This window comes from Prosopis cineraria, unplaced genomic scaffold (genome assembly GCF_029017545.1).
Source record: "Prosopis cineraria cultivar Desert tree isolate PC_DT_omini unplaced genomic scaffold, ASM2901754v1 PC10, whole genome shotgun sequence".
NCBI lineage: Eukaryota > Viridiplantae > Streptophyta > Magnoliopsida > Fabales > Fabaceae > Prosopis > Prosopis cineraria.
Window position 1 is genome coordinate 38,187,491 of NW_026555341.1, and position 15,729 is coordinate 38,203,219.

The window sequence follows — 15,729 nt, forward strand, 5'->3', positions numbered from 1 at the left end:
GACACTAATCCACTCTACATCTCCTCATTAACGATGGCAGTGCTTCAATGATGAGGTAAAAGTTAGTTAGTTGATTAGGTTGGTTGCTTTTGAATGATTCTTCCCCCTTAATGTTGACTAGGTTTAATTCTATTGATAAAACAACCTCAACCTAATTTTTCACACATAAACATATCATGCTATAGTAGTATAAGATTTACCTATCAATAATGTAATGTCCACCTTGACATTACTAATAATTTATCACAATCATAATATACAATGATATTTAAAAGTCATTAAGCTCCTAAGTTTACTTAAAACAAAGAATGGATATAAACTTTTATAGAAACTTGAAAACATTTGGGATTCTAAGAACTTTTTAAATTAGTAGTTTGAGCTCAAACCAATAAAGTTCTAAACAACGAAAGCTTGAAAAAAAAATCAAGAAATAAGTCTCACAAGAAAATAGGGACAAAAAATTCATTTTCACAAAAAATAGCACATACATTGTGGCTTAGGTGCCATATGCTGTAAAGCCAAATCTTATTATGTGACATGCATCGCAACATGTTCACTATGCACCGTGACGCACATGATAGCTTACTAGGGGCAAACTTTTGATATTCACCATTTTTGTATACAACGTCCAACTGGAGTGATTCAAGTGCCCACAAGTAATCTATTCCACAATCTAACTAATGACATAAGTTTCACTTTAATTTGATATTTTATTTGAAAATTGAATACCCAAATAACGAATGACTGCTTTTATATCATTTCCAAGCAATTAAGTGTCCTAATCACCAAATTTGCGTCATTAACCTCAACTAGAGCCTCAACTATAAAATTTATAAGTTAGACCACTAAGGTTACCCTTACTAATCCTCCTTAATCTTCAAACACCAATGTAATTATCAATTTGTCAAATTACACAAATGGGATCCCAAGTTTTCAATATCTAAAATATTCCAAAAGATCTTTGCAAATAAAAAAATCAGAATTTGACTAATATGCAAAAGCATGGAATCTCAAAAAGGAATCAAGACATAAATGTTGAAAACAATGTATTAGTATAGAAAAGAGGTGCATGCCACAACGCATTTCATGATTTTGACAGCAATGTTACTGTTAAATGATAGCAATTAGGGTGAACTTCCAACGCACCCCATTCCTCCATCCAACGTCCGATTAAGGCAATCTAGATATTTACAGAGAGCTTTCTCCTTGCTCTAGCTAATGGCTTTAGTTTCATAATTAAATTATTACTCAATCAATATAGTTAGACACACATTTCAAAATTCACTCTTTTTCATAATTTCCACATAACTTAAGTACTTAAAACTCATTCCAAAAGCTAGAAGCTATAAACATAACCCAAACCACACTCAATGGATCAAAACAGACCTATACAATACATCACATCACTAACATACCACATATAACACATTTTCATTGTTCAACCTCTTAGTCACTAAAAACAAAAAGGGGAATATCCAATCACACAATCCATCAATTAATCATCATAAATCAAGTGTCATACACAATGTTTACTTGCACTAGTATTTTAGCCTTGTTAAAGATTTCATAATTAGTACGTATACACCTTAGGTCCAAAAATACATAATATAGTTTAACAAAACACATAGTGCAAGTAAGACACAACATGAACCTTCCCTAGCTGGCAACGTCATTTGAATTATACACATTAAAAATTTAAAGTAAATGAGGCCTACGAATTTTAAGATTATAGTCATAGGCCTCATCTATTTCCCTCATTCATGTCCCGATGAGCTAGTTCTTGCAATATTGAAGATAATGGGGTGAATACAACCACTCAATAACTAAGGTCCATTTAACTTATACTAATGCATGTTAATCGATTTAAATACAAGTGACAATAATATCAATTTCAAGTCATTTAACATGATCAAGAGCATAAATTCATAATTCTCTTTCACGAGATAATAAACAAGTAATACAATTTCATATAGAATTAAGGCTAATCATGTGATTTGTTTCACTAAGGTCACAATACAGATAATCATATGCACTTTTATTACTATACGCATGATGAAACCTCCCTTATATTCTCCTTATGCCTTTAACATGAAATCATGGACTATAACACATTGGGATTGTATATAAACTGACACTATCCTAGCCAAAGCACGCATGAGAGGTTACTCAGCCAAGGTTGCCTAACTCACTAGAGGGTCATAGTTTCCCCCATTTCTCACACTATGGGGTGTCATTTCCCTTAGCCTAGCTTTCTCGTTGAACAAGTGAAAAAATTAGTTAGGTTCAAGTTCTTTATTAAACCAGTGGGATAATTTCTCATTGAACAAGTGGGGTGATAAATATGATAAACCCAGGTAAACCATTAAGTTTTGATGGAAGTCTTACCACATGGATTTAATTTTTTACTCCTCTTCCTAGATGAAATCCCGCCTCTTAAGATTGTGTGATGTATAACAATGCAACATTTCAAGGTATGCAATTACTCAATGCTCAGCATGCATAACATCATCATTGTACTCATCTCATACATGTGACATCATATTAACACACATAATCAAATCATTGAACTCTACTTTACCTCGTTAAACTCCTTAACTACCCATTTCGTTGAACTCCATAAATATTACTTCATTGAACTTTACAAAACTCTATTTTATTGAACCACTCACATATTAAGTCATTGAATTTCACTTAGCACATAATCATTGAACTCCCCATCAAATCTTATCATTGAACTCCAAATAAATCATGTCATAGTACTCCACTAATAATGTTTCATAGAATTTTGCATATACCATGTCATTAAACTTTACAAAATCATTATAATGAATTTTTGAAGTAATTGATGCCACACTTACATTTCATTCAATTTCAAACATCTAAATTAGTAAATATAAATCAATAAATCAATTAACACACAAAAGCACAAGAAAGAATTGCTCAATTACCTTAAAACTCTAATAGATCAAAGGTTTTACCCTATCAAACACACTCTCCCAAAGCTTCCATGAAGTTTGAATATTGCCAAATATGCTCACTCTATAATTAATCACAATATAATTCATTAATATCCCTTTTTTGACACAATGTCCACTATTAAATCAAACACTTCTTCACTCTTAAAATTCAATCTTTTCACATACAAGGATACCCATAGGGTTTATGAGCTTTCTCTAACTTCCATTAACCTTATTAGACTCTTAAGTAATCATTAATGGAGCCACATTACTCCAACCATCTTATTAATGGTGGATTTTCATTCATTTACAGCTCCCAACCATGAAAAAACACATAGAGTCATAAATGCTAGGTTTAAATAGCTCAATCAACTTTCATTAACTCTATTTAAGTCAATAGGTTCAAACCTATAACCTTTATGGACTGAAAATCATCTTTCTCAACCAAATCCTAACTTTTGAACTAGAGAAAATGGAAGAGAAAGGGAAGAACTGAGCTTAGAAATCTTACCTCAAGTGTATAGAAGCTCTAATATACTCTAAATGCTTGAAATCTCTAATGCTTAACAAAGCTCCTTATGCTTCTCTTCATTTTTCTCCCTTCTTTCTCTATTTTGTGAGTAGCAGAACACTCTTATTTCTACTGAAAAGTGACCATGCCGCAATGCATGGTACAAAAAAGTCTTGCCTAGGCTCATTGGCACACATGTGCCGCAATGGATGAATCACATACCATGGTGTGTGACATAAAACCTTTTTCTTCATATTTTCTCCCTTTTTCACATCCGTGTGACCTAATTTTACTTTGAATCCACATTTAAGGCTGAAATTATAACCAAATATGCCCGCTAGACCTTTTTAGACACACTTGACATCAATAAACTTAATTAATCGATTCAAGCTTAATTAATCAAGTTTAAATTTTGAGGATGTTACATTAACCACAACTAATGGACCAATTTATACTTGATTAAACAATTATAATAACAAATATACATTCCAGACTAAATCTGGCCACTCATATGCCTGGATTCTTACAGAACAAGGCTACATTTTATATTTATATATAATTACCTTCTTTAGCCAAATTTTATACTTCACATCAATTCGAAACATACCAATATATACTTATACTAGTATCTTAGTCCTCTTACCACATGTATCAAGGCTAAGATATACACCACATCAACTTATATAAGTGCAATAAAAATGTAGATGCATTCCTAGTTGTAAACTGCATATTTATTTATACATTCAAATGCACAATTCAAAATATTAAAGCATTAAAAGTAGAATTCCGCTACTTGATACGTGGCTCTTTCCCTCAATCTTTAATAGCATCTAAACTTGAAAAAATAATAACTATAGGGCAAAACAAAGTCCCAATAACCATGATAATTCACAATTATCTATTAATAAGTAAAATTATGATATAAAACAAGATATCCAAACTCATTCATACACACACATTCATAATATCACATACATGATCATACCATCTATCCAAATCTCAGCATCAGTCTCCAACAAAATCTGTAGACTACACACTAAACCAATCCTAAATAAGTTGATCTAAGCTCACCTTGAATGAGAGAATGGCCTTGGCCAAAGGTGTTTCTTCCCACTTTTAGACTACGAATTTGCCCTACTATGCATATAATTGGGGTATTGTTTACTCCAATGTTGTATCTTTCAAATGCTAAGAAGCGTTTTCTCTAATACCACACCCTTTCTGGTGCTAAGGAGAGAATGTTAGCAACACTGGGTGTCCCAAGGTATTAGCAAAAGCCATATGGATTTTCTCACTACTTCACTTAAGGTAAATTCCCACCCTCACTATCATAATTATGATTTTCATATACAATGCAATCTACATGCTTTATCATTTAACATTTAATTAAAAATACAATTAACGAATGCATGTTATTTTCTTAAAATCAGTTTCGTTTCCCATTTTACAAGTGTTAAATAATATAAAAGTATAACAACATATTTAATTTCACAAACAACTTGTAAACATTTATACAAGCTAATAAACAGTATGAATTATTCGATTATCTCAACCTTTTAAACACAAGGGTTACTCCTAGCAATTATCACTCTTCTCACTTTCAATTGCTTAATATATACTTTAGTCATGTCAATTTATAAGATTAAGCACTATATGTCAATTTTTCAAATTAACATAAGTACTTAGTAGCACGATTAAGCTAACTTAAACTTCTAACTTCTCTTGTTAGACAACTCTAATCCTTAATCAACCTCCATAAGCTTCCCATAATCTCTACTAACCCCATTAATTTCATATTTTTTTGGACCTAATTAACATTATGTCACATTCAATAGACTTTCATGAAATTCTTCCTATATATAATACCCTAGACCTAAGCAATGGCCACGTGCCCACCATTCAACATTTATCCAAGTTTTTTCCTTTTTTCATTTATAAACTATTATTTTGTTAATTTTCCTACTTATTCCTTTAGTGTGTGTGTGTGTATTATCTTGTTTTCCTTTTTATTTTCACATTATATATATCATATTTTTTTAGATATTTTAAATTCTCAAGTATAATTTATTTATAATTAATCAATTTTTTAAAAAAAGAAAAAATTAAATATTAAATGTATTTGATTTCATTATAATTTCAATAATATTTAAATAAATATGATTTCTTAAAAAAGTTAAGATCTTATCTATTTAATCTAACCCAACCTTATAAATTTTTTGTTCTTCTAAAATATGTCTTACAATTAATTCTTCAATTTTTTTGGCATTTTGAGTAAATTCTTCTTAGTCAAATAATTATATAGTAAATTCAAATTACCTTGAAATAATTTCTTCCTAATATTAATTAAGTCTTAAAATTTAAATGATATGATTTTTTCCTAAGCCCAAATTATTTTAAACTATCTTAAATGTGAATTTGTCCTATCCTTAAACCCAAAAATAATTTTAAGGGACTTCCCATAAAGTGAGCGGATGTTACAATCGACGCACATTAAACTTGGCATCCACATGAAATGATGTTTGTAGAGTTAAAAGGTCTGGTTTTGCTTAGAATATTCAATTTAATGTTTTCCAAGTTTTTGAATTGATATAGCTTGCTGGTTGAAATTGGTATGGCCATCAAATTTGGGCTGGAGAAGTTTCCTTTTGTGAAGATTGAAATCAGGATCGTTAAAGATGAATAAATAGAGAGAGGTGGAGGGAGAGAGAAGGAATGAGCTAGGTGTCATTTTTTTATAAAAAAAATGCCACGTGATAGTTAAAATCAAACTAACGATCAATACTGATGAAAGGATAAAATTACTCTCTTTTTAAAAGTTTTGAGATAAAATTATTCCAAACAAAAGTTTAGGGTGCCAGATGCTTTTAAAGAAAAAGTTTTAAGGCATTTTATTTATGCTCTTTACCCATTTTTTTACTTTAATTTTATATTGAGTTAATATGCAATTTGAACATTGAACTACAAGTTCAAAGGCGATTTGAATCCTAAACTTTTAAAAGGTACATTATGAACCCTAAATAATTAAAGTTGGGGCAATTTTACCCTTACAGTTAAATTTAAACAAACATGTGCTGGTTTTTAAAAAATTGGAGCCTAATGTGCGATTTTCATTATTCTCATTCGCCCTTTCTCTCTTAGCTTCATTTGAGAAAAATTATACATTAGGCCCCATTTTTTAAAAACTAATGGAAAAATTTGTTTAAAAATTTGTTTAAATTTAACGATGGGGAAAAATTGCCTGAAATGGAATGACAGCAACAGTGAATGGGAGAGGAAATAGCCATCCGTTCACGTCAATTACAATAGTTGCAATACCACCAATAACTAAAATAAAAACACGTTTGTAACTTGCCAATTGCCATTTATTTTCTAGCTATCAGTTTAAGCATCAGAGTAGTATAAATAGGAGTCCTCATTTCCTTGTAATCATCGAAGATTGAAAGCAATAAACTAGAGTTTGTTTCCCATTCGGTTTCTAAACCATTTTGGTATCAGAGCTTGGTCCAGAGAGCAAAAGAGTAAGATAGAGTTGAGGAACTATGTCGGAAAGGAGAAAAGCTTAGAGGAGGAGTGCCTGACTTGCTCGAACCTTGCATTCTAGGCATTTTTTTTAAGAAACTAATATCACCATCGTGCTTAAGAGATCCAAAAATATGAAATAGGAGGTTTCCCTTCGTCGAAAATGCTATCATGTGATTGCACGAGCTATCGCCGGAAGTCTATGCACCATCGCCATCGATCTATGCACTTCACGCGCTTGCTAAAGGTTGAAGACGCTGACGTCACCCGACACATCACCTATTTTGACCAGTCAACAACATGTCAGAACAACCATATTCTATCACGTGTCATATTTGACACATCATCCTGCCCAGTCAACCCAATTTTTCAAAATTGCAATTTGACCCCTAAACTTTTAGTATTTCCATTTCGATCCCTAACCTTTTAAAATTCTATTTTGGACTCAAATCTTTTCAAAAATTACACTTTGACCCCCTTAACTTTACATAAATTCCATTTTGACCCTATATTTTTTCAAAATCATACTTTGACCCCCAATACTTTCTAAAATTTCCATTTTTACCCCTATACCTTTTGAAATCCCTATTATGCCCCTATACTTTTCAAAATTCTCATTCTACCCTTATATCCTTTCAACATTTTCATTTTTCTCCTAAATTTTTCCAATATTCCTACTTGCCCTTAAATTCACTAAAATTTCCATTTACCCTGATTTTTCTTAGAAATTCCTTATCCTAGTCTTGACACCTAAAGAAATGCCTCCAAAATGCAAGAATGTGCAGAAGGTTAAGATAGAAGAAATAAGACTTCGGATATGAGAGTTGGAAGCTATTATGAAAATATAGAGAACTCTGTTAGACAATAACATAGAAAACCCAGAAGGAGATTTGGGAAGCAGTAGCTTGTCATTCACTGACAACCACTGCCGTTCTTGACAACAACAATTTCATTCTAATGACATCAAGGTAGACATTCTTGAATTCGAGAGAAGACTCCAACTAGACAAATTCACAGACTGGCTTCAAACTGTTGAACATGTATTTGAATATAAAGAGATTCTAGATGCCTAAAAAAGTCAAGATTGTTGCTCTTAAACTCAAAAAATATGCCTCTATTTGGTGAAAAAACCTCAGATGAAAGTGAGAACATGAGAGAAAGTGCAAGATTGAGACTTGAGAAAAAAATAAGACGTTAGCTTACCAGGAAATTTCTATTAGTCCATTACTATGAGGATAACTTTCTCCAGCTACAAAATTTTTGACAAAGGTCCTTATCTGTAAAAGAATATACCAGAGAATTTGAACAACTCATGATAAAGTGTGACATTCAAGAGAAGAAGGAGCAAACAATAGCTCAACACCTTACAAGCATAAATACTAACATCAGTCGTCTAGTCTAGCTTTAGCAGTATTAGACCTCAGATGATGTAATCTATCTAGCCATACGAGTTGAGAAGTAGAAGCCTGAGAGAACATATTTCTAGCCCACTTCCTCTAAGGGCTATTCAGATACCCGTAAGATGGAGTTTCAGCAAACCAACCCTTCAAGCAAGCCACAAACTAGTACTATACACAAACTACCACTCAATACCACGAAGGAATTTAGCTCTAAAGCAATTAAATGCTTTAAATGCTAAGGATTTGGCCACATTGCTGTGGATAGTCCTACCTAGAGGGTTGTCACTATCAGGGAAGATAAGTGTATGAAGCACTTGAAGAAGATGAGAAGGAAACTGAGTTTTACAAAATTGATCTAGTATATGGTGAAGAAGTCATGCCTATAGATTAGGGTGAAGTATTGGTGATTAGATAAAGTCTACATATAACTGTAGTTAAGGACGAAACTTGGCTACAATGCAACATTTTTCACACTCGTTGCATGGCCTAAGAAAATGTTTGTAATGTCATCATTGATAATAGAAACTGTGAAAACGTAGTGTCTAACTACATGGTAGAGAAATTGAAGTTGCTAACACAAGACTATCCGCATCCGTATAAGCTTCGTTGGCTCAATAAGAGGAATGATGTAAAAGTTTTTAAATAATATCTTGTGACTTTTTCTATTAGGAACAAGTATTGTGATGAAGTTTTATGTGATGTTATGATCTTTTCCAATCATAAAGCCCTTAAGTATTTAAATTCCCAGTAGAAAATCAGCCATAAGCATGCATGTTAGAGTGAAATCTTGCAGTCTTATACATTACTTACTAAGTATAAAGCTAGAAGTTTGAACTTCATAGCTGATGCTTTTAGTCATCGACATGCGCTGTTCATAACAATGCAAACCAAAGTTGTTGGATTTGACCTTATCAAAGAGCTGTATCAGGATGATCCTAATTTCTGATAAGCATGGGAAGTGATTAAAGAACAACCTTTCCATTACTACTCCAGGCATAAAGGGCTCTTATTTCATGAAAAGACCTTATGTATTCCTCAGTGTTTATTATAGGAAGCAATAATTTGGGAAGAGCATGACAATGGATTAGCCAAATATTTTAGACAGGATAAAACAGTTGACCTAGTAAAGGAGAACTTTTACTAGCCTTGACTTGAACAAGATGTCAACAGGCATATGCAGAGATGCAGAATTTTTCCCTTGGCCAAGTTCATAGGTTATACATGCATTTATCGGTTCCAAAAATAGCTTGGGAAGATGTAAGCATGGATTTTATCCTTGGCTGATCCCATACTCAGAGATAAAAAGACTTTGTAATGGTTGTTGTGGATCGTTTATAAAAAATGGCCCATTTTGTTCCCTGTCAAAAGACTAATAATGCTTTTCAAGTTACTAACCTTTACTTTAAAGAGATTGTCTAACTCCATGGCATTCCTAAAATGATCACATCTAATTGTAATGTTAAGTTTCTCAATCACTTTTGGAAGACACTATGGAAAAAGATGGAGACTAAGCATCAGTTTAGCAGTGCTAGTTATCCCAAATGGACGGTCAAACTGAAACTATAAACAGGGTTCTTGGCAATCATTTTTACAATTTCATGGGAAAGAATTTGAAGCAGCAAGACTTCATCCTTGCTCAAGTTGAATTTACATACAATAACTCTGTCAGCCAAGCAATTGAGAAGTGTCCATTTGAAATTATTTATGGCACTTGTCCCCTTAGTCTATTAGACTTAACACCTTCACTTGACAAGTAACAAGATAGTTCTAATTAGGGGTGTTCATGGGTAAGGTCAAATCGGGCTAACAATGAACCCGAAGCCAATCTTAAAAGTGGAAGGGCTATGTTTGTTAGCCTAATGCTTGAACATGCCTGAAGATTGCTCGAGATTTCCAAGGTTAGGCACCAGGGTAGGGTCGGGCTAATAAGTATGTCCAATCCATCCTCTAAATTCCTTTTCTTTTTTCAAAGAAGTTTAGTTCTTTGGGCCTAAAACCATTAGACCAAAATCATATAAATGGATAAAAAAATAGATTTAAGCTATGCATATACTTGCAACTGAACTTGGAGGAGAAGTAAAAAATTTAAATAAAAAAGCAAACAATGATCTTAAAAAACTAACAAAAATATGATCCTAGAAGCAAAAAAATTATAAAATTAGATTTTGGAAGGAAAAAAATCAAATGAAGGAAAAATTTTAACTACAAATCAAACTTAAATACAAAAAAAATGAAAGAAAAATCAAACTTAGAAGCAAAATATATATAACCAAAATCAGACCTAAAAGCTAAAACTATATAACCATAATAAAATCATCCATAAACTCAAACCAACTTCAAGTACAATCATAAATTCTTGCATAGCTAGTTTGTTTCCAGTATGATTGTTGCCATTTTTGACATTAATAGATAGGACTAGCATGACAAGTTCCTTAGTTTCAAAAATTTCTTAGATGTGCTTGTATAAGGGAACTCTTTTTGCTCCTACACATACTTAGTGAAACTCCAAAAATTGATTTAGCCATAATACTCCCAATACTGTCAAAATATAGTCCTCCATTAATAGAAGAGGATCTACTCAATCAGCATGAAGAATAAGAAGAACACATGCAAAGGTCGGCTTCTTTAAATAGTAAAGCATCTAATTGGTCTAAAAAAGTAAAATAATACTAACTAGTAAGGCCAATGGTAACAGAAAAGGCAATACCCACAAACTGATGAAGAGATAAAGATGATGACACCCACAAAGTCATGAACTAGAGATAGCGATGAATCTAAGTGGAGATAGAGATCTAAGATGGTGATTAGCTAACGACATCGTTACGCCCGAATCTAGTAGAGACGAATAGTGACTAAGAGACTAAGGGTGAGAATGAGAATGAGAGCATTTAAGGAGAATTTGCAATGGAGTGGAGTGGAGGAAAATTATGGCACAAATGAAGGGATAGGGATGGTGAAATGGCTAATAAATAAATGAGTAAAAAAAGTAAAATTTAACCCCACCACATCTCCCAAAAAGGCACAGCATACTCTTATCTATTTTTTGGTATTTTATTACCTACGGTCAAGTTGAGCATGATTGTCCAACACCTTAACCCTAGCCCTAGCCTTGCCTGATGATTAAACCCGGCCTAACCATGCTCGAAAAACTTTGGCCATCTTTTTCTTCTATTAGGTTAGGAATTTTTTTGGTTTGGTCAAGTTGGGTGGACTAGGTTTTCGGGCACCCTAAATAGCCCTAATTCTAATGCAAATCAAAGGGTTAAGGAAATTAAGAAGTTGCATGAACAAGTTTGTGAATGAATACAGAAGCAGAACTTGAGATACAAAACTCAATGAAACAAGCATCGGAAATATCAAACTTTTAACATGGAAGACTTGGTTTAGATACATCTGAGAAAGGAACGTTTTTCTAAACAACCAAATGCAAAGCTGTCCTCAAAAGCTAATGGTCCATTTAAGATTATGCAAAAAATCAACAACAATGCTTATAAGGTGAAATTACCTGGTTCTTATGGAGTGTCTACCACCTTTAATATTGTTAATCTATCTCCTTACATTGATGATAATGCCAAACTTGACTCGAGGGCAAGTTCCATAGAACTCAGGGAAACAGAATGACAGTAGCAGTGAATGGGTAAGGAAATAGTCATCCATTCACGTCAGTTGCAACAGTTGCAAGACCACCAATAACTAAAATAAAAACACATTTATAACCTGCCAATTGCCATTTATTTTCTAGCTATCAATTTAAGCATCAAAGTAGTATAAATAGGAGTCATTGTTTCCTTGTAAGCATGGAAGATTGAAAGCAATAAACTAGAGTTTGTTTCCCATTTGGTTTCTGAACCATTGTCCCAACTTTAATTATTTAGAATTCAAAATATACTTTTTAAAAGTTTTGGGTTCAAATCGCCACTAGATCTATAGCTTAAGGTTCCAATTGTATATTAACCTTTTTTATATTTTATATACACACGCATGACTTTTTTCACCATTACTCGCACAAAGAACATCATCAATCAATACATGAAAGAAAAACTACTTTAGAGGGAAATAACGCACTCCTATATCAACATCATAAACTCAATAAAAGCAGAGTCATGTTGTAGAATATTTCCTTTGAATAGCCTATATGGATCATGATTGGGCCGGTTCTATGCCAAGATCAACACGTAATATATCTATTACTTGAATAGCTATCCTTTTCCATTAATTACTTGCCTTTGTTACACACATGAAAAACAATTTGCAATATGCTTTGATTGTTACATGTCCCACAATTGGGAACATCATACATCAAACTCTGAAAATTAAAGATGTTTCGAGTGAAGGTGCTGTGATCAGCATGTGTCAAGATCCTGATCCCGCGCTTCACGTACATTTGTTTGTGTTCATATCAGTGTCGGCACGCATGTCATCGTCAAAAAAAGAAAAAAGAAAAAAAAAAAACAAAATTATCAGATATCTTCGACAACATCAGTCCCATCACGTATTGGGTGTGATACAAGTGTTTGATGTTAATGTGTTCGGCTAGAGTGAATTAAAATATATATATTGAGCCAAGGTTCATAATATTAGAAGTTGGTGAGAAATTTGATCTACATATATATGATTAGCTGTGTTATGTCGGTGAGATCATAGGTTTAATATAATTGCACGTTAAGGTCATTTTCTTATTTAATGTTAATCCAAAAACTAAGAGTTAATTAGTGTGTTTAGAGTTTAGATTTTGGGGTATTCAAATGGGGTTTTAGTAAAAACAGAAATAATACGTTGCTGCTGCCAAAATGTAATTTTGGAGCCAGCCTAACTTGATTCCAAATACATACTGCGTGATAAATAGTCTAGATTTTGTGCTTATGAGATGACACGACAATGATTATGATCAGAAAAACCAAATTCAAGCAGAATTTCAAATTATTAGATCCTTCTTCTTATGATTTATATAAAACGCATAACGGACTAATAAGTCTCTTACAGATAACAGACTTTTATTACAGACACACCTATAAGTGCTATCTAACTTGCAATTCAAATGTTAAGATTGCACCAAGGCCATTTATTTTAGGGGGAAATCTTGAAAGAAGAAATTAATAACAATTAAGTCTCAGATTTTTTTTATAAAATAAGTTGTAAATATCCATTTAAATAATTTTAAATAAAGAGATTATAATTATAAATAAAAAAATTAAATTCTAAATGTAATTCTTAGTTTTATAATTGGGATTTATATTTATAATTATGTAAATGAATATTTATAAATTATTTTTTAGAAAAATAATTTGTCAAGACCTAACTATCATTATTTTCTTATTTTGGAAACGCTGTTGTCATTCTCCTTTTATTTTAACATAAACATAAATGGCTAAAAGGGGAAAAAATGATTGGGTTAAATGTGGCCAGCTAATCAAATTGAATCACACATAAATAAAAAATAACATATTAATCAGCTCAACCCTTGTATATATCAAGGAAATTTTATCCACTATATATTTATAAAGGTTTGAATGTTGATTAATATCCACGTATACTTATTCTCTTATCTTTACAAGGATTTTTTTTTTTTGGGCAAATGAAATCAAAGATTGAAATAGTTTGAAATTAACAACCCCACTCGTAAATGATAAATATTACAAGTGTATGTAATAATGAAAACCAATGTTATGTCAACATGCGCACAGCTGATAAACGCAAAAGAAGCAGCAGAGCATTTATTGGTGGTCATTTTCTATCACTCAATCAAAGTCACAAGATTAAGATTGATTAGTATATTAGTGTAACTGATTAAAAACACATTAATCATCGATCTCATGCTTATTACATTAATTAATCCCATCTATTCCATTATTTAAAGACGCCCCACCTCCCTCTTTCATTTGCATCAGCATCATCAAAGCTTAATTGATTCCTCACTCAATCCGTCTCTCTCTTGATCTCTCTATCATTCTGTCACTCCTCACATGGCTCGTTCTTTGAATCAACTTGTTTCTTTCATCTTCGTCGTCTTCCTCCTCCTTCTGGCCTCAGGTACGTAACACAAATGCTTTGTTTTGTATCAGAAATTTTGTTCAATTCATACTTCTTTCGAAGCGTTTTGTACGTAAGACAGATTTTTAATATTCATATGTAGATTGTTTTTAAAACTTTAGTATCAGAACCAAGGTTTAGGCAAAGTCCAATTGCAAATTTTTAACTTCAACTTCTATTTCACCAAAACCATGTATCACTTCTAGTTGTATAATGGAAGCATCTATTAAAAAGAAGATTTAACATTATTTTTATTCCGTTTTTAAGTATGAGTGAATTTGAATCAATATAAAATTTTTTTACATAGAATAAAATTAAATTTTATAATTAATATATAATAAAAAAATGACTCATAAATTTAAACTTTAATATTTTGAATTAAGATATAGTCTTGTTATATTAACTATTACATACAACTTTATTTAACATGAAAATTCTCACATCTTAACAGTTTATATACTATTTAGCTGCTGGGTAATATAGTGTGCATATACATAGTGAAATGATGGGGATGGGATGATTTATTTAGCAGGGATGGGGCCAAGAATGGTGGCAGAAGCAAGAACATGCGAGTCAAAGAGCCAACGCTTTAGAGGGATTTGTGTGAGGTCCTCTAACTGTGCCTCTGTCTGCCAGTCGGAGGGCTTTTCCGATGGCCATTGCCGTGGCTTCCGCCGTCGTTGTTTCTGTAGCAAACAATGCTGAGTCATTCTGAAATGTGTTCACATCTTGCCTATGGGGAAGAGAAGATCATGATGTGTGCTTGTGTGTTGCAGAATAATTTGTACCCTCCCTATATATATTGGGTACTTTCTTTTATGTAACCTATGTTCAAGTATCTTAAATCTATTACATGCTAGTATGCTACGAAATCAAATAATTTTATATCTAAAAACTTGTCCTTTTTTCATTTTTCTTTGATCTATTCAGTGAATATTGTCTGAATTTTTTTTTTTGATAAAATTGTCTGAGTTTTTTTATGTGTGTAAAAATAAATTTTACATGATTCAAATTTGAGAAAGCTTTATGCTTTGCTTGGGTCAGAACAAAAGTTGAGAAAAAAATAAAAGAGGAAATAATTTCTTCTCTATTTGGATAAAAAGGAAAAAGAGAGTGAAAACAAAATAAATAAAAGAAAAAGAATAATAGGTGGGATCCACTGTTTTCATTCTCTCAATTTCTCTTCTTGTGGCAAGAGATTTCGGCAGAAACATGTCCATTCCAGCAGTGCCCCTAAAGTATGGTTATGCTCTTCACTATTGTTTCGTCAGTCACCACCTTCATCATCCCTCATCTCTTTTCCACCCGCTGC

General features: G+C 32.3%; 1 protein-coding gene across 2 annotated transcripts; it reads left to right on the forward strand.

Moving 5' to 3' along the window:
- The first annotated feature begins 14,257 nt into the window (after positions 1–14,257).
- Positions 14,258–15,327, forward strand: LOC129323023 (defensin Ec-AMP-D1-like). Of its 2 annotated transcripts, none has more exons than XM_054969541.1 (2): positions 14,258–14,417; positions 14,950–15,327. In XM_054969541.1, exons 1-2 carry the CDS (start codon positions 14,351–14,353, stop codon positions 15,120–15,122), a joined length of 240 nt encoding a protein of 79 aa, XP_054825516.1. In that variant the 5' UTR covers positions 14,258–14,350; the 3' UTR covers positions 15,123–15,327. The 2 variants fall into 2 exon arrangements, with proteins under 2 accessions (XP_054825516.1, XP_054825515.1); XM_054969540.1 differs by having other exon boundaries at positions 14,261–14,417; positions 14,947–15,327.
- The last annotated feature ends 402 nt before the right edge of the window (positions 15,328–15,729 follow it).